Source organism: Falco cherrug, chromosome 3, assembly GCF_023634085.1.
Source record: "Falco cherrug isolate bFalChe1 chromosome 3, bFalChe1.pri, whole genome shotgun sequence".
NCBI lineage: Eukaryota > Metazoa > Chordata > Aves > Falconiformes > Falconidae > Falco > Falco cherrug.
Window position 1 is genome coordinate 47892676 of NC_073699.1, and position 24607 is coordinate 47917282.

Below are 24607 nucleotides of genomic sequence, written 5' to 3' on the forward strand. Positions count from 1 at the left end.
TATCCTACCAGTGAAAGTAACTGTTCTCTTTGCGGACTATTTGGGAGTCTTCAATGTCATGGATAGCTTCAAAGGTCGAGCGAAGAAGGACTGAAAAAGCACAAAATTCTGAGACGAGCAACTCTAAAGTGGACCTTGTTGAAGGTGGTGGTGGTAAAGGTTTGCTTCTTTAGCAGCTATGAACTTAAGGTGCCTCACTTCTCATTAGTAACATTTTTTTAAGGAAATTGCTTTTTAATTGCTGTAAATCAACAACTTTCACTCAAAGGTGTTTTTTTTTTAATCCAGTGAACTGTTTTCTTCTCACCTCATTATGGAAATTTGTTCCATTGATTTGTTATAATGCCTTAAATATGATCCTGCATCACAAACTAATAGTTGACAGCTTCTGGGGGAGAAGGGACGAAGAAACCATGTGTGTTTGGAAGGGAGCCAGGAAAGCCTTTAGTGGACCTGACTTCTTGCTGCCATTCACTGAACCATGAAGAGGGCCTGTACTGCTGGTGCCGTTACCATTCCCTGGTAAGCTGAGGAATTCAAGAGTTTCCTGAAACAACAGATTCAAATTTATCCAAATGGAAGTTTTGTGACATGAAAGTATGTGCTGTGTTGGTGCAAAACCAATGAAATATATTAATTTGTGGAGGTGGTGATCTTGGAGTCACAGATGACTGGATGTCAGGGCAGGGAGGGTGAAAGATGTAAATTATGTATTTGTGCCAATCTACTTTTGTTCAATTTATTTTAAAAGCTAATACTATGACTGCAACTTTGTAGTAGAGTTCTTTGTATCTTTTAAGTGCAACATTTTAAGAACAATATTACATTTTTGTCTCCGAAGCCAAATAAACTTGTAGCTAGAAAGCATAGGGCTGCCAGTCTAGGTGGACTGTCAAATGTCTTGCCAAGTAAGACAATGAGCTACTAAAAGCAAAGGTATTACATCGTATAATCAGGGCTTCTCTTGGCGTTATTTCAGAAAGGAATGATGCTGAAAGTACGGGAGTGCATGGGATCATTACAGCCATAGCTTGAGCAACAGTGTCTTGCTTCTCTGAATTGGGTGGCAGGTTGCCTTGTGTCTACAGAGACTTGTTTTACTTTATTCTTAGGACTATCCATTTATTTTGAACATATGCTGAGGAGACCTTGCCCTTTTTGACAATGGGCACTTAGTAAACTGAAAGCCTCCTTGACTTTTCTAAATCCAAAACAAGAGAAAGGAATATATTTAAATGTATGTCACTTATGCACATGTTGGCTAAGCCCACCTTGTGTCGTGGTACTCTGCTGGCAATCAGTAACACCTGCAAACTAAGACTAAAATGCATTAGCATGCACTTAATTGAAGAACATTATGAAGAAAAGGGTGAGTTTTTTAATGTTGGTTTGTTTGTGGGGTTTTTTTTTCCATGATGGCCTAGAAACTACCTTCATTTTCTTTGTCTATACAATTAGAGAGGTTTACCAATGGAGAAGGGTTTACATAGCACTACTTTACTACTGATAGGCAAGAAACCAAATAAAACAAGTGCATTAAAAATAGCCTTTATGATGGACTGATGAAAGTCAGAATTCAGACTGATGAAGAAGATATTTGTCTTACTGTCCCTTCAGACCTGCAACTGTCCTACCTCAGAAATTCTGCTCATACAGTGCACTTCAGGACATAAAGTTACTAATTAAAAATCAGATATTGCTGAAATGTGCTGTCCATATGTACATTACACTGTTCACAAAGTCAACACTAGTGTGGTGTATCTGTGTCTTGCAGACTCCTCGCCTTTTTATACTAACAGCACACTTTTGCTTCCTAACTATGAAACATTAAGCATGCAGGATTCTGGAGCAAAGAACTGGATTATACATATGAACAGTATATATCAAACTTCAGCTTTTGTGGGAGCAAGTAGTTTTTCATTTTTAGTGTCTCTGCAAACAGGTTCTGCTGAGGGAAGTTGAAAGCAGAGTCTGGCTGTGGGATCTGTGGATTATCAGTAGGTTCAGGTTTGTCACACCACTAGGAGGATTTTACCTGAAAATCTGCCAGAGAAGTACATCTCCGTAGGGATTTTACTAATTCACAGAATCATTGAGCTTAGAAAGAACTGCTACTCAAAGCAAAGTCAATTAGAGCAGGTTACTCAGTACCATCTCCAGTCAAGTTTTGAATATCTCTGAGGCTGGAGACTCTACCATCTCTCTGAGCAACCTGTTCCAGTGTGTGTTCACACTCAATTTAAAAACAAATAAATACAAATTATGTTTAAATTGAATGTAGGTTTTTTACAATTTGTGCCCATTGCCTCTTGTCCTTTCAGTGGATACCACTACGAGTTTGTCTCTGTTTTACACCTTTCCATCAGGTACTTATGCACATTGAGCCTGAACCTTTTCTCCTCTAGACCAAGCAGCCCCAGTTCTCTCAGCTTCTCCTTGTATGACACATGCTCCAGTACCTTAATTGTCTTTGTGGCCCTTCACTGGACTCACTCCAATATGTTTGTATCTTTTAGAGACCAAATTCTGGAGTATGTTGAGTGTGCATAATCTGTCATACAGAGCTTCAATAGAAAATCTCTGCTAGCTAGCTGTCCTGGTAGGAGTACAAAAATACTGCTTTTATGCAAGTGTGCTGCTACCACTTTGAATGTTACGGTCACTGTCAAATTACTTTGTGTGACTGGAGGATAATATCCTGTCCTGTTGATGGTTCTGATCTCTCACATCTCCTGAGAGATGTACAGTTGTATCCTGGAGGTCCAGTAGCACAAGTCTTTCCTGTGTGTTCAGGAGGTGATATGGAGTGAGTGTTTCAATCTACAAATGACACAGGAACTTCTTGAGATAAAAGACAGCTTATTTCCAGCATAATCTTGATTGATTACTTTTCTGATGCCAAGAAGAACTCTTTCCTCCTGCTCTCTGCAAGAAAACTACTCATGGAAGGATTCTGGAGAGACCCAAACGAGGAGATGGAACATGAAATGGAAGAGCATCTCCATTGTGACAGCATCATGGCTGACAACAGCAGACTGCTTTCTGAAGTACATCAGGCAGCTCCCACAAAGGAATTCCTGGTTTCATGACTGTTGCTTGAAACTTTAAACAGTCTCCAACAATATGATTGGGTCCCAGATTTGAGTGGGATGGCTTCATTGGCTTGACAGTCACTGATACAGTGATTCAAAGACAGCCCAGAACATGGTATTTTGTTGACTGTTGTGTTTCTTTTCCATGTAAGTTCATATTCCTGTGGTAGCAGAAATTTTACTATCCTCTAATGCTTCAAATCACAGAAAACATATTTTTTTCTTGGCACTCACTTGGTCCCCTGAACAAGACTGCAGAGGAAACCGACAAAAAAATAGTGGCTGAGATACAGGCTCTATTACTGTTTATTTTATGATTTTGGAAATCTTGCCCAAGAGCAATATGCAGCTGATTGGATGTTGGTCTTCATGGTGGTCTAATCTCATTTTAGGAAGGAACCAAGCAGGCAGCTCTTTTTGGTAACTTTCCTAGGGGCAGTTGATCTGAAGACACCTCTGTGGACTGCATGCTTTGCTAAGCGGCTGTCCAAATCCATAGGCTTTGTAAAATCTTTTAACAAAATAACTTAGCTTCTCTGACTGAATTTTTCATTCAAAAAAGACAGGTTTGGATCCACAGCTGTCAGATATTCTAGGAGAATGCAGAACTACTGTCTCTCTGGTAAGACTTAGCGAGGTCATTGATGCTTCAATAGGTGGGGGAGCATTACAGGTGCTGGCTTTTGTCCACTCAGACTACACTTTCTCTGTAGTCCTAGGTGTCTCTAGCTTGACAGATATTTCCTCTGCTTGCCAAAGCCACCAAGCTCATAGCCTGAAGTTGTACAGATAACATACACCTGACGAAAACATAGCTTTGTCTAGGGAAGAGGGGTGAAAAAAAAACACCTTCACACCTTTTTCTCTTGCCCTTGGCAATATTCACGCTAGGAGTAACAGTGTCCTCATTGGGACACAGACATACAAGAAAAGGGTACGACGAAGGCCTAGGCTGTGTGCTGAGGTGCCTTGCCATGTTGGGTCTGCTGGGTAGTTACTGCTTGATCAAAACAAACCTTGATTATTGGTACAGCTGTGATGAGAGATGTCACCCTTGTCCAAGGTGGTAAATAACTACATCTAAGGAAACATGTTTCTGTGGGACATGTGATAGTCTTTCAGATTCCCTGCCCAGTAGAGAAGAACTACAGAAAGGGCTCAGGAGAGGCAGAGCACTAAGTCAGGGTCTGGCATATTCCGATGCATTCTGCTTTCCATGTCTGGGGATCCAGAGGCAGCATCCCTGGCTGTGGCACAGAAAAGAATCAACAGAGCCAGAACATGAGCGGCAGCAACAGCTCTGCCAGCAGATTCAACCAACAGCAAAAAAAGAGGTTCTTGCCAAGCAAGTTTTGTCCATTGGCACCATAAACTTTGTGCCATGATCTAGGGTATGAAACCTAGATGATGCTGTGGTCCCAGTGGGGAGGAATCTGCATCACCTGTATTAAGTGCATCACTGTAAAAGCAGCTTGCTTGGGGGTTAATGTAGAGTGAGATGTGATAGCCGAGGTATACGCTGAGCATGCAATCCTCAATGATTAATTCCCAGAACTGGGAATTTTTGGTGGAGGGCTAACATAAAGGGTCTTCTTTATGATCATTTTAGAAAATACACTTTACGTTACTTATTGGTCTGTCTGCATATTTCTTGCATGATGATGGTTGATACTGAAGCACGCTCATACAATGTACTATGCACAGTTAATTAAATTCCAAAATGGATTTGAGTAATGCTACAGTTATTGCAAAATAGCATAGCTGTGTTTTGGGAAGCTTCTAGTGACTTAATTTAAGAGACAGCTTTCAGCTGAAGTCCCTCATGAGAGCCAGGGGCTTGTAATTGTGAGGCTACCTCCAAAGGTATCTATAAGGGCTATGAAGATGACTAGGGGGCTGGAGCATCTCCCTTCTGAGGAAAGGCTGAGAGAGCTGGGCCTGTTTAGCCTGGAGAAGACTGAGAGGGGACCTTATTGATGTCTACAAATAATCTTAAGGGTAAGTGTCGCAGCACTCTCCAAACTATCAAGCTGCAACAAGGTCCTTTACCATCACATACCAGCATACTCTTCATGCCCGTCCCTCTGCTGCTTTCTCCTCATCTCTCCTCACCCAGGGCACACTCTGTCTTTTCTCTGCTTCTTCCTTGGCTGCTCTCTCTTCCTTGGCTGCCCAGCCACTTAACAGAACCAGCCACAGCTGCACCTTGCCTACATCAGCCAACCCACCGCCCCTGAAGCCAGCCCACAGCTGTATGTTATCAATGTTAATTAACCCAGCTTCATCCCTCTAAGTGTCAGAAGTATGGGGCCAGGCTCTTTTCAGTGGTGCCCAGCAGCAGGACAGGGGGCAACGGGCACAAGCTGCAGCACAGGGAGTTCCTGCTGAATATGAGGAAGAACTTCTTCACTTTGAGGGTGACAGAGCCCTGGAACAGGCTGCCCAGAGAGGCTGTGGAGTCTCCTTCTCTGGAGACATTCAAAACCTGCCTGGATGTGGCTCTGTGTAACCTGCTGTAGGTGAAGCTGCTTTAGCAGGGGCTGGACTGGATGATGTCCAGAGGTGCCTTCCAACCCTGACCATCCTGTGATTCTGTGAGCTGTTTGTTTGAAATGTTTCCTTCAGGAAGTCCATAATTTCCACGCTCTGGTATCAAGTCAGGCTGTAACAAGATGGGAGTAAAATGACAGGGTATCTAGCTGAAACCTTCTGTGTTACAACTCTTTCCCTAAAAGAAAAAATACAAAATTAATTTCACGAAAAATTAAATACTTGAAGCAGGTAGAGCTTGCTTGTAGAAATTACTTCCACCTGCTGCAACAGGCAGAAATCTTTTTAATCTTGCTTCTGAGCTGAGGACTTGGAAGACAGCTATGAAGCTAGTTCAGGGGTCCTCAAACTATGGCCCGTGGGCTGGATATGGCCCCCCAGGGTCCTCAATCCGGCCCCCGGTATTTACAGAACCCCCCGCCGGGGGTTGGGGGGGAAACCAAGCAGCCGCAGATGACTGCCTGCCACTTCATCCGTGTGCTGGCCCCCTGGTTAAAAAGTTTGAGGACCTCTGAGCTAGTTTCTTTAACATTTTTTTTTACATTGCCAATGAAATGGCTGACTGCTTTGACTCATGCTTTTTGATACAGATAATTTTATCTGAAATTATATTTATATTAACACTTTAAAGATTATGGATTGGTCTTTAGCATTCAGATAATTAAAAAAACAAAGTAACTTTGCTTTTAATTTGTGTGTAATTGTAACTGCCCATCTAAAATGGGTCAGGTTTGCTGATTCCTTTCAAAGGAGAGAGAAAGCTTCAACAATGTTAAACAAACTTAAACTTCATGTTCAAGGAATAATATCCTGTCATCTGCTTCTTTCTAGATTTGCAGAGAGGCAGATATGTTTGATGGGAGAGAGCTACAGTTTCAAAAGTGGGAAACCACCTTAGAGAAGAAGGCTGGAGGACAAATGAAAAAGTAGTGAGAAAGTTTAATTTACCAATTCAAATGTGAGTCCACCAAATATGTGGAGGGATGCAAGAGAAGAGAGAAGGGTGATGCTGTTGATAAATAGTTGGTACATGGTCTCCTTATGGGAAGTACCAGAAGACATCTTTTTGGTCCACAGGATTCTTGAAGGCTTGACTTGTTTCTACTGGTTTAGAGAATTTCCTGAGCTAAAAAAGGGGTAGGTGTCTGTGTATATATATACACACATACCTACATACATGTACTTCAGTTACGCATATATGAAATATAGTATTTAAGTGTTGTTTGGACTCTGCCTGTACAGTAGTAAAAACAGGTAGATCAGAGCTGTTGTGAGTGATGGAGCAGCAGGCCCCCCTCCTGAGGCAGACAGGAAGGCTTCCAAATCCACCCCTTTTTCAAAGTCTTTCTAATTAGCTTTTGCAATTTGGTATGCTATAGCAGGCTGGAGCTTCACACCTAAGGCCATGTAGTGACTTGCCTGTGCAATGCTTTCCTTCTTGGATTAAATAATCTCTTTATAAATAGCAGGCATTTTATGGATAGCACCCTGACTATCCATAAAAGATAAGAACCCAGACTGAGGAGACACTGGCACCTTCACATTTTTATTTTTTTTTTTTTGTTCACCCAGCCACAAGACTATCCTTTTTGCCATTATTTATTTAGAACACGACACAGAAATAATGGATTTTTCACATCCGAAGGAAGAAATAGTGCATTATTTCCACTGTGGAAGCCTGTCCCATGTTCTCTTGTATACATATGCTTTTTGTCTTATTGTACTATTGTACTATGGCAGACAAAGACATATCATGAGTATCCATCCATACTCTCCACCCGAGTTACTAGATTGGTTTTATCACTGAAATCAGGAGTAAACCTCTTAACACCAATGTAGCATTAAGAAATGCGTTCTCTTTATTACAGAACCGGGTGCACAGGGGAGTGTTTCCTCCGAGCATGCTCAGCAAGTTACTCAAGGGTATACATTATATAGAGTATCTGCACATTCATAGTGCACACTCATTTTCATTCATGTACAGGATTGGTTACAAGTTTCTCGCTTCTAATGCAAATCCGCACACATCCTCAGGCAGCACTGCTGAAGTTTTCACTAACTACACGTGCTCCCCGTGTGGGGGTTTGCCCGCTTTTGGGGGGGCTATTTGGGTTGGAGGTCACAATCTCCCACTGACACAATTAACTTTCCCCTACTTTCAATCAACTTTCTGTGGGTTGCAACACCTTATCAACTTGTCTCCTCTTGCAGCCAGAGCTTCTCACTTGAAGGCTTCTTTCTGCATAACTCAGATAACGGTGTTCTTTTCACCATCCGTTCTTTGTTTCCCGTCCTTCCCAAGGCTGAATCCCTCGATTAGAAGTTGCTTCATTCGTCACTTTTAAAAACTTTAGAGAGTCAGCTTGACCAAAACTTTGTGCACAGATTTGTTTAACATAAGCTAAACACTAAATCAGAGCTTAGTATAGACAACTGTTTGGGTTTTTTTCAATAGTGTTCTCTTAATATCCAGAAAGGAGTACTAAAAGCACACATAGATCAAGGAAACAAGCTAGGAGAGATGTTCAGGGACCACACCATTCGTTGGCTGAGGACTTTGGAGGAGATACAATGGAATGACAAATTGTCACTTTCAAACCAAATATAAATTCTCTCAACTATTTTGAAGCAGCTGATCTAGAAACATTGAAATCCAGGAAATCACCCTGAAGAAGTCTACAATGTTTGTTGTTACATTCCTACATGTAAACCATTAGAGCTTCTGTGGTGACTAATGAAGTTCTGCATTCCTTAGGGCTTCATGACCATGTATTCCATGAAATCTGTTTTGGGAGACATCCTTTGCCACAGTACTGGTCTCCAGATTTTATACACCTACAAATATGTTTAAAGAATATTTTCACACCAATAGATCTATTAATCTTTAAACTGTAAAACAAATATAACCTAAACAAATAATGACTTGGGGTGATGAAGGGGTTCAGAAAAGGCAGTAGCTAAAACAGTCTCTTGCAGAGACTATTTGAGGTCAGAGAGTGCTGAAAGGTTATGTTTGCTCCTAATTGGGGAAGTAACTCTTATTCTTATTCTTAATCTTTTCTTATTCTTATCATTCTTATTCTTCTTTCCTTGCTGTGTAAGCAAGCAAGAAGCCTTGACTGCTGTTGGGATGCATTGACAATATCTGTTAATCAGCGGCAGAATGGTCCTGCATCTAATTTTCATCAACCAAATATTCATGGCACTGCGTCAGTAATGACTTACTAGCACTTCAAGATTTCTGGAAATTCCTTGGCTTTCGTCCTATTACCACTCCCAAGTTGGACTATAAGGAGACTTGGATGGAAAACATTAAGAACCTTTGTATTTTGTCTGCGTAGAGAAGGGACTGCTATAAATTGACTGCTGTTATCTTAGAGCTTTTTCAAGAAGACTAGCAAAATGGATTGATTGTACATGTAGTGTAATCCCTTAAGAATAAGATTCCTCTTAACAAAAACAATTATCTTACGAGAAAAAAATAATACCTGTAAACTTACATATACATACATTATGCTGAACTTTAAATAAAGTTAATAGAACGGTAAATAGCTTCACTAGTCTGGAGACTTCCAACAGTAAAACTCATTTGAAAATGAGTTGCGGTAGAAAGACAAAAAAAAGGCAAATCATAGTCAGTACAATGCTAATAATACTTGTTTGGCTCTAAGATTTGTGTGTGCTCTCACATAGTTAAGCACACAGCTTATCAGTGGCTTTCCACTGAGGTTGAATGGTATTAGAGTACACAGTGTTACATGCCACTTAGAGATGTATGTCTACCCTTGCATTTGTTTTTCTGCAGATACTTGGACATCTGCATTCTGCATGCGGTGATGTTTTGGAATATTACCTCTGCATGTAAGAACCTCAAACAGCATCAAGTCCAATGTCTGCTGTTCCAGTCAATGGAATACTGTTTACTATTAAAGATGTAGGATGTTCATGGAAAAATATGTGAAGGAATGCCTTCAAGTGAATCTCGTATCTGGAAACTTGCTTATCATAAGACTTATTTGAAGGCTTACTGAGAGATGGTAACCATGATTATATGAGAAAAGTGGTTTATATTGGGATTCTCCCATGTCTTTGGACCTTTCCCCACAAAAATGTTAATAACAATCAGACTTGCTCCAAAAATAAGAATTGATAGAATTGTACTTGCTCATTTAGCTTGGTCCTGCCAGGTGATGAACCCTCTGGCTTTGCTACAATTAGGAGTTACATAGATATATAACTCTGCATAACCCTTTTTGGCACTGTTGTCTCTGCCCTACATGACTGAGAATTTAACCATCATTGGGCAACCATTGGTTTGCAGGAGGATTTTGGCTCAGAGGACCCTGACAAAGGTGATAGGAAATAATCCGTTGGGAAAGGATGGTCTGGCCAAGCAGCTGAAGAGGGGCCATGGTACTGTGGCTCTCCACAAGGAAGGGAGGAGAGCTGAAAAGGTGCTTTTCTTGAGGCTGGAGCCAATCCCCAAAAATATATCAAGCCATATAACAAAGAGGCCAAAGTAAACAACATCCAGCAAAATAATTGCCATTGTAGCTAAAGCTTAGTTTTTTCCTTTGCACTTACTTAATTCTATCATTTTGACAGTGGGCAGCCAATGTAACTACCTGTGACAATATTTTCTTCAAACTTCAGCCACTCAAGGAACTATTGCTGGTTCCATTAAGTAGTACAAATCTGTACCACAGCAGGTGGACAACAAAACACACGCTGGTCCTTGCCAAGGTTCACAACAGAGACTTGGGTGATGAACTTCTCACCATGTCTTCTTGCTTGCTAGCAGGGGTGGTTGGTGCTACTGTCACTGAGAACAGGCAGCTGGCTTATACACTACTTTTCTTTGACTGTTAAGGGGGAGAAGGTACTGATGCTGAAACAAATAGTCAAAAAGGCCCATTGATCACATTAGTTAAAAATTCTTGTGGTAAACTAGCATTGTTTTGTGTCTCTCAAACAGCCTCTGTTTGTAAAGACATTTAGACTTGCCACATAGTGACAATACGTTCTCCATGTTTTTCTCCTGAGCAGCTGGTTGGACCTGTGCATTTCCGTGGTGATGTAGAGCTTGGCAAAATTTTCCACGTGGTTTTTAGTTTTTCTCCTGTCTTCCTAGCCCATCACCAATGCAGAAAACTAATTTGAAATAGCAATATTTCAGAAGCCTTTTCTAGATCTCATCTCTTTTCTGGAACAATCTCTCTGGTTGGAAATATTTCATTACTTTCCATGTCACACCTGGAAAACAGTGAAACATTCCTGACCAGTATTTCTCCAGTTACAATGTGCATGAGCTATTCACCAACTGGTTTTCTGCTAAAAAAAGATTTACAGCCATGCCTCTGAAAAGCCCTATCATGAATAAGCAGTCGCACAAGGAAGCTTTCATTAAGCAAGATCTCAACAGGCGTTCTTGAAGTCACAGTAAAACCTGTGCAGCCACCATTGCAGCAAATCTAGATGTGCAAGCAGGAAAATTCTCCCAGCTGAAGAAGACAGTCTTCTTGCTAGTCTGCCTTGACAGCTCACTGTTGCTTGAGGAAATAAGGCCAAGCTATCACTTTAGCACTTAGGCAGGTGATTCACCAGCAGCTGAGTCACCCCTGTCCAAGGTTAGCACACCCAAAACCCAGGGAGGGGTGGACAACTGCACAAAAAAAGCACAGCCATCCTTCCTCCATTAATTCGTGCCATCTGGGAGTGACAGCCCATAGGCCTGCAGCTTTATTTGCAAAATATTGTTTACAATTCTTATTACAAAGTCTATAGGGAAAAAGACTTAATTCTATTTAACAGTTCATCATCACTACACAAACTGCTGTTCTGGATTCAGCTTCAGAAAACAGGAAGCAATACTCGTAAGATTGGTTTGTCAGGCTCTCTTTTTTTTTTTTTTTGCAGACTTTTGTTGTTAAAGTTAAACAATTAGATGGGAAAATTGGAACTGAACCCACTGTCATGCATTTGGAGTCTGGTGTTAGAGGTCCTGGTGAGCCACAGAGGATATGAGCTGTTGCAGAGTCCTGACTCATCACGTTGGTTGGTGGTTACTCAGGCTTACAGGGGAGGTCTCAGCCTGAATGTTCATAACTGAACAGACGGGCAGCAATCACAGACGGTTCTCTGTAAGCGATGCTGCGTGGTGCCTGTAGCTCACGTGTCCCAGTGCTTGCGCAATCACTTTGCTTAAGTGTGAAATTACATAAACCCAGTCATTAACCCCACAGAAGCTGTTCCCTTGAACCTGCTGGGTTAGCAAATTTGATCAGCTCGGTGAAGGATCCAGCAAGTGTAAGAACTGGTGCAAGGTTAAAGATGAGACTGCCCCTGGGCTAAGGGATAGCATAAAGGGAGCAGGGTCTCTCCAATTTGACAATGGTGAGCTGTTGGATAGTTCAGCCTTAGAATTTAACTCACCTTAGTACATTTTGTTTACTGATCTCAGATACCACTTAAAAAATAAAAAAAGAAAAAAGAAAATCACTAATAATTAGTTGCTTTCCATCTGCTGCAACCAACAATTAAACACCAAACTTCGAAAGATAAAGGTAAACAGTGGATTATTCATTAACCCACAGTGAAGGAAAAGCAAATTCACGGACTGCGTAATGCTTTAGACCACTTGGCTACAGCCAAAATATGTCTCAAAAATCACTTTGATCTGTAGTTTCCACAGAAAAAGCAGCATCCACTGCACTTCCACTTCTGACCATGCAGCCTGAGTTGAAAACTGAGTTTCTGCCATCAAGGGTGGGGGTGAAGACAGTGGACGCACTTGTCTTCTCAAAGGAAAGGCAAACTTTGGTTTTACTTCAGGACAAGAAAACTAGACTAGAACTAGGCTCCACGTACCCAAATCAGCTCAGGTTCTGTAAGGGAGCGTAAGTGGAGGCAAAATATTTCCATATTTTCTCTCTCTTTTTGCCCCAGCTTCCCCAGACAGGAGGGGTCATCAGGAATTCAGCATGTGGTGCAGGTTCTTGAGAAACTTAATGAAGGTATAAACACATCAGGAGTGTGATATGAACAGTTAATGGTCAGGATTTGAGATGTATCAAGTGGTTAGGTGTTTCTATACTATGAGTATAGCCTGAGACATACTCAGAGGGCCAGCAGTCACAGGGAAGAAACACTGCCTAAAATCACAGCTTTCCATGCTGAAAACCTCATCTGAAACTCATAGTGTTTGGGCCTGGGTCTATGAATACAAGAGTCCTGTGCGGATGCCATGGGTCTACAACAAATATGGCACAGACTGCAGTGCTCCCCATCCATGTGTTCTAATGGAATGTTCCACCAGTGATCCAGACTCCAGACTTTGCCATTTGCTGACTTGGGAACTTTGATATTACAGGTGCATATAAACTTCTAAAAGTTATTTGAAAGAGTGAAGTGTCTATGGCCTAGGTCTGTGGGTTTTTTTTTTAAAAAGCCAGATTTCACATTGGTAAGAAACCCCCCTCTTCTAAAGGACTTTTTTTTTTTAAGATAAAAATATAGTTCTGTTAATAAATAGCAAAACAAGTCTGCAAATACTCTCAAATATTCTTTTTTTTCCATTCTGATCGCCTTTCTTGAATTATCCTCACAAATGATACTTTGCTTAACAATATCCAGATAGTTTAAACAGACAAGGGGGGAAAATACGCTTCTAGTTTTGAGTGCTAAAATGTGATCGCTTCACCAGAGGGAAAACTTGCACAAGACCTCACGCATGCATCGAACACTAACATGGAAATGTCTACTTAGATGTGTGCTGGTTTCCTCTCTGGTTTTGTTTTGAGGGCGTTTATTTGGTTGGTTCTTAGAGGAATGAGGCCTAGAAGTTTGAACAATGAAACCCTTGGTATAGGCTTACCTGGGAAACTGCTTGTCTTCGTAATAGGGTTAGAGATGGCCTCTTCAGAGCTGCCATTCCTTGCATCATTTTTTTCAACACAGCAGGTAGAATGTGGCCTGTATGAGGAATTTGGAAATTGTTTTTTTGCTCTTGGTTAATAAAATCTTAGCTGTCCTTGACAGCAGGGCAAACATAAGGAGCACAGAGCTACTGCCTGATGTTGCGGTGGTTTTTTCTTTCTCTCAAGAATTAGGTTTTTGTAGTATCTGCGGAAGAAAAGTACCAGTTATATGATCTGGCTTCTTGGGAACGGAAAAAATTACTTTGGTTTCCTACTGCTGTCTTTACTGAATCAAAGTAGACTTTAACTCTGCTGGGTGGCCAGAGGTTTGTGGACACTTGCTTTCAATGTCTATAGGTGAAGCTAATCGTCAGCGATGCTGTTTGCTACACAGATTAAGTTGTTAGGAGCAGGTGACACACCTAAAAAGCAGGATGTCACACTCGGTGTCTCTCTCAAACAGCTCTGATTCTGTTTAGCAGAGAGTAACGTTTCAAAAGGCTATCCTCATTTAGAGCAACTTGTGACATTCTGAGGTTCATTTGGAAGAAGAATAATGTCTAAACTCCCTGATACAAACAATGCATTTTCTTGCACGTAACTAGTATTTGATAATTTGAGTGTTTGTCATCCATCTCACAGAAGTAAACTTACTCCTGCCTTCAACACTGCAGCTCAGTCCTTACAGTCTGCTAACCACTTCTCTCGGATCCATCAGTGAAAGTAATGAGCACTCACATGAATGTAAGTTACTGGCTCAGATCTTTAGGACAGATTATGTGGACGTTTCTCAATAAATCAAGACTAGTTTATGGATTCAATGACTGAAATGTCTTTATTGGGCCATATTAATGGATAACACAAAAAAAATAGAAGAGAAATTAAAATACAGTGAGGTTATTGAAAGACAACTAATTAGTGTTGTTTCATTTATTTTGAAGTGTCCAGACTTTTTTTAAGAAATTGCTTTCATAAGTTTTCTTTCTGTTGCAGAGTTGCTAAACTTTAAAAATAAACAAATTGCATCAAAATATGCTTCTAATTTTAAGAGAACCAAATCAAAACTGCTTTTTAACAAAAAACATGTGGCTAGGAAGAAAAACAGTATTGTTCCAGCTTCAGAAACCAGGAAATTATGGCAGAGTCTAAAGAATATGTATATTAAGAAACATAAGATTAACTTGGCAAGTAGATACCCTCACAACCAAATACTAATATTTCAAAATAAAATTAATTTCTATCTCACTTTGCTAACAAAACTCTTATTCCAGTGGCCGAAATAGTGACATCTAATATTGGTTTTCCTGATTATTTCACATAACATCAAGACAGACATATTAAACCCTACCTAACAAAGCAGAGTAGTCACCATATCCTGGGTAATGAAGGCAGAAGTGATAGGTTAAAGTGGGATCACAAGCAGCAAAACAAAGGGCTTGTAGATGCCTTACTCTAAGAAAAAGCCATGCTAAGGACCTGCCTTCATAATATGGTGTGAAACTATCATTCTGACAGTCTAGTAAGCTGTATTTCACACTCAGAGAGCGCTACCTACCTGGAAACAGCTGGATATTAAACAATTGCTGTAATATAAATATAGGGAATATAAACAAAATCATCTTCCTACCTCTCTTACAGAAATCTGATCTTTAATGCAACTTTTCAGGGGTTTGAGGTGGGGAGGGAAATGTTATAACCTTTTTTTTTTTTCTTGACTAAGCCATTTTAAGGTCATTTGGATAAACACTGTGGGAGTCGAGATTATCTGTGAGCTGCCTGACAGGCTCTGGGTCAGACAAAATCAAAAGCACATAGAATCATTTCAGTTGGAAAAGACCTTCAGGAACATTGAGGCCAACTGTTAACCTAGCACTGCCAAATCCACCACTAAACCATGTCCCCAGGTGCCACATCTACAAGTTTGTTAAGTATCTTCAGTGATTGTGACTCAACCACTTCCCTGGGCAGACTGCTAAGGGAAAGGAGAAAGGCTGGTACTGCTTGAAAAATACTTTTAGTAGGACACAGACATTCTGACTGAAGATAATACCCCATTTGTGTCAATGTCTATTTCATTTTACTTTCCCCAATTTTAGCTTGGTTTGTGCTCAAGTACTCATTATACATCACTCAAACAGAAACAAAACAGATAAGAACGTTACACATCATTAGGGAGTGTAAACTCAGTTATGATGGACAAAGCCCCAAGCATCCTTAAAGCTTCACTGAGATCTGGAAATAAATTTCTGTCTTTTAGTTTTCAGGAAATGAAAGGAAAGAGCTTTCTGATTTTAGATATCCTTGGCACTGATAAATAGTCACTGTGAGACTACTCAAATGATGTCTCATCTAAGACCCACTGTGAAGAACACCATATCCTGAATCCCACACATATCTTTCAGTAGGGAAAGTGATATAGGGAGGCAATTTCTGGCAAAAAAATAAATCCTTTCTCGTGGTGCAATCATCTCTCTCTGGAGAAGTCATTCCTAATTATAAAAAGTGCCCAACTTCTGTGGTTCTCAGTCTTTGGGGATACAGAGAGATGACTTGCCGTCCAGAAATGTTGAAATCTGTGTTGAATATGGGCTTTTGAAAGAACTCTGCATATGCCAAAGCATTCACTACCCACAAAAGGGTTTATGCATGTGAATTTAACACACTGAATGGTTCCCCTTGTCAGACACCCCAGAAATTAGTGTGAGACTGGAAGCAGAGTTCTAGGATGCTTTCTGGTGGTGTGACAATTTTATCCTCCAGCCCCCCTTGGGTTTTTATTGCTGATTAAATGGAAAGCAGTGAACCAGGCATATGAAATAGCTTACCTTTCTTTGGCTTTCATTTCAAATTAGGATTTTTTCACATTTCAGAGACAGTTTGTGTAGCACAGTATCGATCCCTTCTTTAAAAACCCGGAGGAGGAGCACCTCTGCAGCAAGCACCACTGCTGTGCTCCTGGTGGAGCCACCCTCTTTTGCTGGGAAACCTCCCAACGCCACCGGTTCTGTTCCCTCGCCTCCAACACACTGTGTGCCCCAGACAGCTTAGTAAGCACCAAATTATACTGCACTAATAAAAATAAATTTCTTGGCAAAGCACAAGATTTGGCTCCATCTAGTTTGATGAAAAGCAGTTTATTAAGTTAAGTCAATTTGCTTACCTAAAATTTGCTGAATATGTTCTTGCAACGCCACATGTCAAATGTCCTTTTAAAGACTTGTGCAAGAACATCTGTGAACCTCCTGTGTCAGAAACATCTCATCAAAAGTTTAATCCCTTACTGAACAGAAAATGTTATTTCTCTTGGGTTGGTGCAGAATCTAGCAATGTGAAAGGTGAACTGGAAATAAATCATGAGGAAAAACTTGCATATAAAATCAGTCTCTACAAGTGAATAGCAAATCTAGATTTTGTAGAGGATAAAAAACCCCCATAAATGAATCTATTAACATTTTAAATTAGCAAATTGCTCTGATTTTAGAGAGTATCAGCTTCTCGCTGCTTTACAGAAGCCAATTGGTAGCAATAATCAGCAATAAATGACCTCACTAGCACATTCCAAAATGACCAGCCTGCATTTCCAGACTAGTACAAAATCAGGCAGATCTGTATCCATTTGGATCAAACCGAGAATGAGATTTCCCTGATACAAGGAGCAGCTGACTGCTTGCAAACATCCAGCTTTACAGCAGCTTTTCCGGCAGGCCAATCTCCTGCAGCTGCCAGCTGAAGGAGACGGAGAGAGATACTAATGTTCTCTGCCAACTCCTGGCTGGCAATTTTTCTACACCGTAGAAAACCAAAGCATTTTGTGAACTCTTCTTGTCCCACAGCAACCCTAAAAGAGCCGAGCTGTTAAAAGTTTTTATTAACATAATTGATTCTCAGGATTTGAACGTTAAAATTTAAAGGGCAGAAACCTGAAAACTGCCTTAAATGCATGGGTAAGTAAAACCTACCAGTGAGTCTTTTCAGTGCTTTTCTACTCCTCATACTTAGTATGTATATGTAACTACATATATGAAAGTACATACTTACATAAGTGCTTGCAGCACTTAATTGCAATGTGATCACATCTAGGAATAAAAGACTGGCATACTGTCAAAGACACTACTAAAAAGCTGGCCAGCTGGAGATGCTAGGGAATCATGGCTCCTTCTAGGGTTTAGCTACTTTTAGCTGCCTACCTCCTCATACAGTACAGCAGAGAGCAAACAGTCCAGGAGGTTCCCGGAGCATGCAGAAGATAACTTCCTGACACCGCTGGTGCGGGAGCCAGCTGGGGACGGCACCATGCTGGACCTGTTGTTTGTGAGCGGAGGAGGACTTACGGGGGATGTAATGGCTGGAGGCTGTCTTGGGCATAGCGATCATGAAATGATAAGAGTTTTTGATTCCCAGAGAAGTAAGAAAGGGGAGTCAGCAGCACTGCCACCTTGGACTTCTGGAGGGCAGACTTTGGCCTGTTCCGGAGCCTGGCTGACAGGGTCCCATGGGAAGCAGTCCTGGAGGGCAGAGGAGTCCAGGAAGGCTGGGCATTCTTCAAGAAGGACACCTTACAGGCACAGGAGCAGGCTGTCCCCATGTGCCAAAAGACGAGCCAGCGGGGAAGAAGACTGGCCTGGCCGAACAGAGAGCTTTGGCTGGAACTCAGGAAAACAAGGAAAGTTTATGACCTTTGGAGGAAGGGGCAGGCAGCTCAGGAGGAGTGCAAGGGTGTTGTGAGGTTATGCTGGGAAAAAAAATCAGCAGGGCCAACGCCCAGCTAGAACTTAAATCTGGCTACTGCCATAAAAGACAATAAAAAATATTTCTGTGAAGGCATTAGCAACAAAAGGATGGCTAAGGAGAATCTCCATCCGTTATTGGATGCAGGGGGAAACAGAGTGACAAAGGATGAGGAAAAGGCTCAGGTGCTTAATGCCTTCTTTGCCTCAGCCTTTAATAGTAAGCTCAGCTGTTCTCTAGATACCCAGCCCCCTGAGCTGGAAGACGGGGATGGGGAGCAGAATGAAGCCCCCACAATCCAAGAGGAAATGGCCAGTGACCAGCTACACCACTCAGACACACACACACCTATGGGACAAATGGGATCCACCCAAGGGTACCGAGGGAGCTGGCAGAAGTGCTCACCGAGCCACTTCCCATCATTTCCCAGCAGTCCTGGCTAACTAGGGAGGTCCCAACTGACTGCAGGTTAGCCAATGTGATGTCCATCAACAAGAAGGGTAGGAAGGAGGATCTGGAGAACTTCAGGCCTCTCAGCCCGATGTCGGTGCTGGGGAAGGTTATGGAGCAGATCATCCCGAGTGCCATCACACAGCATGTGCAGAACAGCCAGATGATGGAGCCCAGCCAGCATGGGGTTATGAAAGGCAGGTCCTGCTTGATGAACCTGATCTTCTGTGACAAGGTGATCCACTCGGTGGCTGAGGAAAAGGCTGTGGCTGTTGTCTACCTAGGCTTTAGTAAAGCCCTTGACACCAAGTCCCACAGCATTCTCCTGGAGAAACTGGCTGCTCATGGCATGGATGGGTATGCTCTGTACTGGGTAAATAACTGGCTGAACAGCCCAGCCCAAGGAGTAGCGATGAATGGAGTTACACCCAGCTGGCAGCGGGTCACACGTGGTGTTCCCCAGGGCTCAGTGCTGGGGCCAGTTGTGTTTAGTATCTTTTATCAACAATCTGAACAAGGGGACTGAGTGCACCCTCAGGAAGTTTGCAGGTGACACCAATCTGGGGGGGGGAGTGTTGATCCACATGAGAGCAGGAAGGCTCTGTAAAGGCATCTGGACAAGCTGCACTGATGGGCTGAAGCCAATTGTCTGAGACTCAACAAGGAGAAGCATCAGGTCCTCCACTTGGGTCACAACAACCCCACACAGCACTACAGGCTTGGGGAAGAGCAGCTGGAAAGCTCTTCTTGATGACTATCAACTAATATTCTGCAGAAGAAAAATTTCCTTCTGCTCACCCACATGCTAGCAGACTTCACAACCACTTGCTGGGGCTGGTGGGAGTAAAATGTTCATTGCATAAACCCCAGTAGGGCCAAGATGGGAACACTCAGTCCATCAGCACTCTGCTAGCACCAAAGCAGAACATGAAATACCAGGCACTTCTAGTATCAAAGTGTTTGGCATCTACAGGCTCTAGATGTTGGAACACTGAGATAGCCAACAGGTGAACAGGCCCTTAAGGATCTACATTTTAAATATGAGAGTCAAAGTAGTCCTTCCATCCTATATAGGACCATCCCAGAATCTTAAATCAGCATCTTTAAGGAACTGATTTTGTTTACCTGTCAAGTAGACTACTGAAACACAGCATTTCTCAGACCATCAGTAACATCTGTCCAAATCCATTCACCATTAGGAAACCTAGAGCCAAAGTACTAAAGACCAGTATTGCAGGATACAGCAAATTCATAGCATACACCCTATACTAGGATCTGTGCCTTTATCTTCATTCCATCCTTTTGTTACTCAGGCACAGAGGCAAGCACTGTATTGCTAACATTCCAGTGTAGCAGCTTCATTCAGTTTCACTACTTCACAAAAAAATCAGGAGAAAATACATCACAAAACCTCACACATACTTTTAATATACAATCACATTCACTGATCACTTCAACAGTTGCATCAAACTCCAGAGTCAAGGACTGCTCAGGGTTACAAGTTTCAAGGCAAGACAAGTTTTTGAGATTCACGTGACAATATAAGAAAGTATTACTAGCAGGCCATTTCTGCGAAGACATTGCAAAAAATCTTTTCTAACAGAACTGTAATCTTTTATAATCAAAAAATGTGAAGAATCTAAACAGGCTTATGATTGTTTGCAAACTTGAGCCGATTTCCCCTATTTCTGCTATTAGTCTTTGTCTTAAAAGCTGTGAATTGCCTTTAGCATATTCAGTGAGTACCCTCTTCTCCAACTTAAGCATAATCTTGTTTGTCATTATACATCATCTTTTATTGTTTTCCATGTTAAGACACCAATTTTCTTGTATGTATATACAACATAAATCTGATCCGCAACCTACACAGTTGCCAAACTGTATAGTTTGAAGCTTTTAGTATCATCCAGCATTCATATTCAAGTGCCTTTACTAAAAAGCAGTTAAAGAAATCTTTTTATTTCCAGTAACAGTAAATTTAAGGAGAGGCTTGCTTTTGTAAAAATTGTTTTGTTGTTACTTTTTATTTTAAATCTACTGATTCACAGCACACATGAAATGGTGTTTTGCAATGACTAAGGGTGACCATTCTTATGTTACAGGGCAATGGATGACACTGATAGCTTCCAGGCACAAAACCTGTCCTTTGTGCCAGGGACTATCACATGAAGTATTAAAAAAAACCAACCCAACCAAACCAAGCCAAGCACAGCATAGTTAAGGTGCTAAAGTACAGGAATTAAACAGTACCTTTTCAAATTCAAAGGCTGAATTTTAAAAAAATTTTCTTAAAGTATATTGGAAAAGGTGTAAACTTAAAATACTGAGAAGTGAGAGATAAAGAACAGGCAAAGATGCATGCATTTCTGTTCCACTGAGAATGTTAGATACAAAAGGACCTCTCTGCTAGAAGAGAATGAAGTATGTAGTACAGAGAAAAAAGCTAAAACAGAAGGCAGTATTTGTAGAAACATTTGCCATAAAAGGGTAAAAGTGTTTTCCACGTAAAGTAAGAGTTTGACATTAAGAGAAAATGTTTGTTACATAGCAGCTTCAAAAGGTGGCTCATAGCTTGCATCCACTAATGTGACCCAGAAGTATTATGAAATTGAAAGAGGAAGCAAGATGTTTTTGAAACTCTTTGAAAATGAAAGCAATGTTCAAGAAAATAGCAGGGATTGAGCAATTTTCATTTCCTTTTCAAGTCTGTATTCTGCCAAAGTCACTTAAATATCACTAAGTGTTTACAGCACATTGCTTTTTATCAAAGTAAAATAGGTAAAGAGGTAGCCCAAGTGTAGTGGGACTTTTAAGAGAGTGATGATTGGAAGAATAGTGCAATGCAAAACACAATTCACCAACAATCAATATCTGAGTTTTAAAAAAAAGAAACAATAGCAGGTTGTGAAACAGCTCCACATAGATTTAAATAAATTAGGGTTGGTGGTCCAGACAGAATCTGCTCAAGCTGAATGTTGCAAAAAAACCCCAAACAACCACAAAGCCCCTGACACAGGGAGGCTGTGAATATCAATAATCCTTTAGGATTTTGGAAAAAGCCTAGATCTAGAAAAGAATACTCAAAGTTCATTTTAAAAAAGTTTTAGAAAAATAGATGTATGCCTAGCTTCACTGACAATGAAGGTTTTATTAGCTTTAAAAAAAACAAACCACCACCAAAAGAAACTTCTGTCTCCTTGACAGAAAAACCATGCCACCCAGCTTATCTGATTGTTCGGTATTATATAACAAAATACGGAATTACTCCCACAGACAGCATCAGGAAAAAGCATTTCATATTAAACACCCCTCTTGTCTCTCCTCAGAAGAGATTTGCTAGGGAAGGAACTGCTAATAATAATTAGGCCATCTGCCACATTACTTCAGTATCAGAACGACAGGAAAATCTATCATGGCTCTCAGCCTAACCAACTTCAGTATTATTTTTAATGTTTCTCTAGTGCCATAGCTGTGTACAGAATTCTACACACCAATCAGAAATGGCAGGCTGCTGCTCAAGGAGCAGACAGCTTGAATTACATGTAACATGCCACCATACAACAAATGAGCCTGGAAAGCTTTTTTTGAGAAAGGGTTAACAGAATTAAAAAAAAAAAGGGAGGGGAGATGCTTTCACCAGCTACCTCATTAACATTTTATACAGATACACATGTAGTCTTGCGAGTTTGCTACTACAGTAGCCTCTTTCTTTTTTATCACAGGGCATTAACTAAAGAATTGTATTTCTGAGTTGAAAGACAGTGTTCTTAAAACCAAGGCACTTATATATGCATTATACAGCTGATTTTTTTCATGAGAGAGAAGGTATTTCAGCCAGAGCTAATGTAAATTAGCTTGCAAAAGAGCTGATCAGGCAACAGGGGAGGATAAAGCTGTAGAATAAAACCTCAAAGATTAACTTTGAATCTCAGGCATGGTGAGCAAAGTTACAAGACAGGGTGGGAAGCAGGGTAATTGATAAAAGCAAAAAGGTAATATAGAAATCAGGAGATGAAACAGTATTGTACCTGAAGGAAAAAATATAATCAAAAAATAACACAGTAAGAGAACAGTGTCCACAGGGTAGAATATAGCATCAGTGTGAGGAAACAGCAGAGTTTATTGAAAGGCATGCTGAAGAGAGACAAGCAAGTTGCAAAGAATTTAAAGTTGCTGCATTCAGTCTAGCAGCTTAGTTGTCAAAAGGGAAGTAATTGTGTGATCTAAGATTTTTACACTGAAGGTCTTAAAACTGAAAATCCTCTGAAAAGGATTTTGAGATAGCAGCCATCCAGACAGAAAGGATCCTAAAGGATGGAGCGAAGTTACTAAAACTCTGCTGAGCCTCAGTTACTACATACATGGTGTCACGTATACAAAACATACTGAAGTTTTACTTTCATGATATGCTGTATTCAGTCAGTATAAATGCAGTACTTCCCTCAGGTTTTTTTCTATCAAATAGGCTGCAACAACAAAGACTCGTACTATGCTTGTTTCACTACTTTCTTACAGAATTTTTTCCTCCAGTTGCCTCCAATTCTTGAAAGAGAATAAAAGTCTGCAGTAGTGTGCTATTTTTCCAGACTTTTCAGATTACAACTGCTTTTTTCATAGCTATTTTGGCTGACTTTAAAGATGCAGATACTTTTAGCCCGAGTTTGAGTTAAGGGCTGCCTCCAAAGGCATTAGAGCAGAATAACATTGTATACTCTACATTCATCCCATCTATTCCGCACAAGTTTTAGGAAAACCTTCCTTATATGCATACCCTTGATCACACAAGTGCAAAGTTTTATTAGGGGAAGACCATGGAAAACACTCAAGAGTTGCAGCGCATGCAGCTCCCTGCCTTTCAAAGCTTCAGCTATTAAATCCAAAAAAAAAAAAGTCTTCAGGACTTGAGCTAGATGACAAACTTCAACACCTTCAAGAGCACGGACTCATCCCAGCTCTGGCAGCAGAAAGCTTCTGGAGCCAAACATAAAGGCCTCGCACTGCAAGGTAATGGGAAGGATGAGATAGTAAAAAAATGTACATATGGGAGTCTGGATGTTCACCTGGGCCTGGCAGAGAGCCTACAGCTGCTGCTCAGTGCTCAACTGTGATCAAATGAACACTGTGAAAAATACTCTTTTTCAAGGACCATAGTCCAAAACTTCTCAAGCTGCACAGAAACCTGTGCAAACAGTAGCAACTTAGACTCTTGTCCTGCTCCTCTGTTTGTAGTGTAGAGGCAGTACCAATCTTCCCTTTCTCCTGTGTGAATTTTGCCATCTCTGTGGGAAGAGGCTAAAAAAGCTTGAAAGAGCCAGTGGTGGGTGGAGTGAGTCTCTTTTCATATAGTCTGTTATGCAACAGCACCATCCAGCTGTCAACCAATAAAAATAATCAAACATTAATGCCACTATCCAGATTTGGTCCTTGTACCACAAGCAAAATTAAGAATTACACCTATCAAACACAACAAAACTCATCTCAGTCCTTTCCCTGCTTCTGTATTAACGATATTGGTCAACTGTGTTATGTTTTCTAGGTTACTACAAAAGAGCATGCTTCAGCAAAACTAAGAATTCAGCCCAGTAAGACCTGGCAGGCTATAGCTTACCTCAGTGTTTCAGCGAAGTATGGAATATACTTGAGAGCTTATGAGGGAAAAGACCATTGTCTTTGGCTCACAACCAAAGACAGTTAATCACACTACAAAAATTAATGGAAAAAACTCAACCATTTCATACATAAGAGCCTGTGTTTTAGCTATCGTAACTTAACACTCTTGAGCTTTAGCAGTTTAAGCAAGAACAGCAACCTCCAGTGATGGGAAAAAAAAAAAATGATGAAGACCCAGGCTTAACTAATGGATTACTTGAG

The 24607-nt window shown here is 40.9% G+C and overlaps 2 protein-coding genes across 10 annotated transcripts in view; one reads left to right on the forward strand and one right to left on the reverse strand.

Annotated features, from left to right (window-relative positions):
• LOC102047754 (epidermal retinol dehydrogenase 2-like) overlaps nucleotides 1–21023 on the forward strand; it is a 33147-nt gene extending 12124 nt beyond the window's left edge. For both annotated transcript variants that reach the window (XM_055705368.1, XM_005443220.4), the window contains exon 7: nucleotides 1–21023. In XM_055705368.1, the coding sequence (XP_055561343.1) occupies nucleotides 1–94 (94 nt within the window). In that variant the 3' untranslated portion in view covers nucleotides 95–21023.
• The window catches only part of CHCHD7 (coiled-coil-helix-coiled-coil-helix domain containing 7), a 12028-nt gene continuing 7555 nt past the window's right edge, over nucleotides 20135–24607 (reverse strand). For all 8 annotated transcript variants that reach the window (XM_055705377.1, XM_055705375.1, XM_055705373.1 and 5 more), the window contains one exon: nucleotides 20135–24107. The gene's annotated coding sequence lies outside the window, so the exon portion shown is untranslated. The remainder of the gene's footprint in view (nucleotides 24108–24607) is intronic.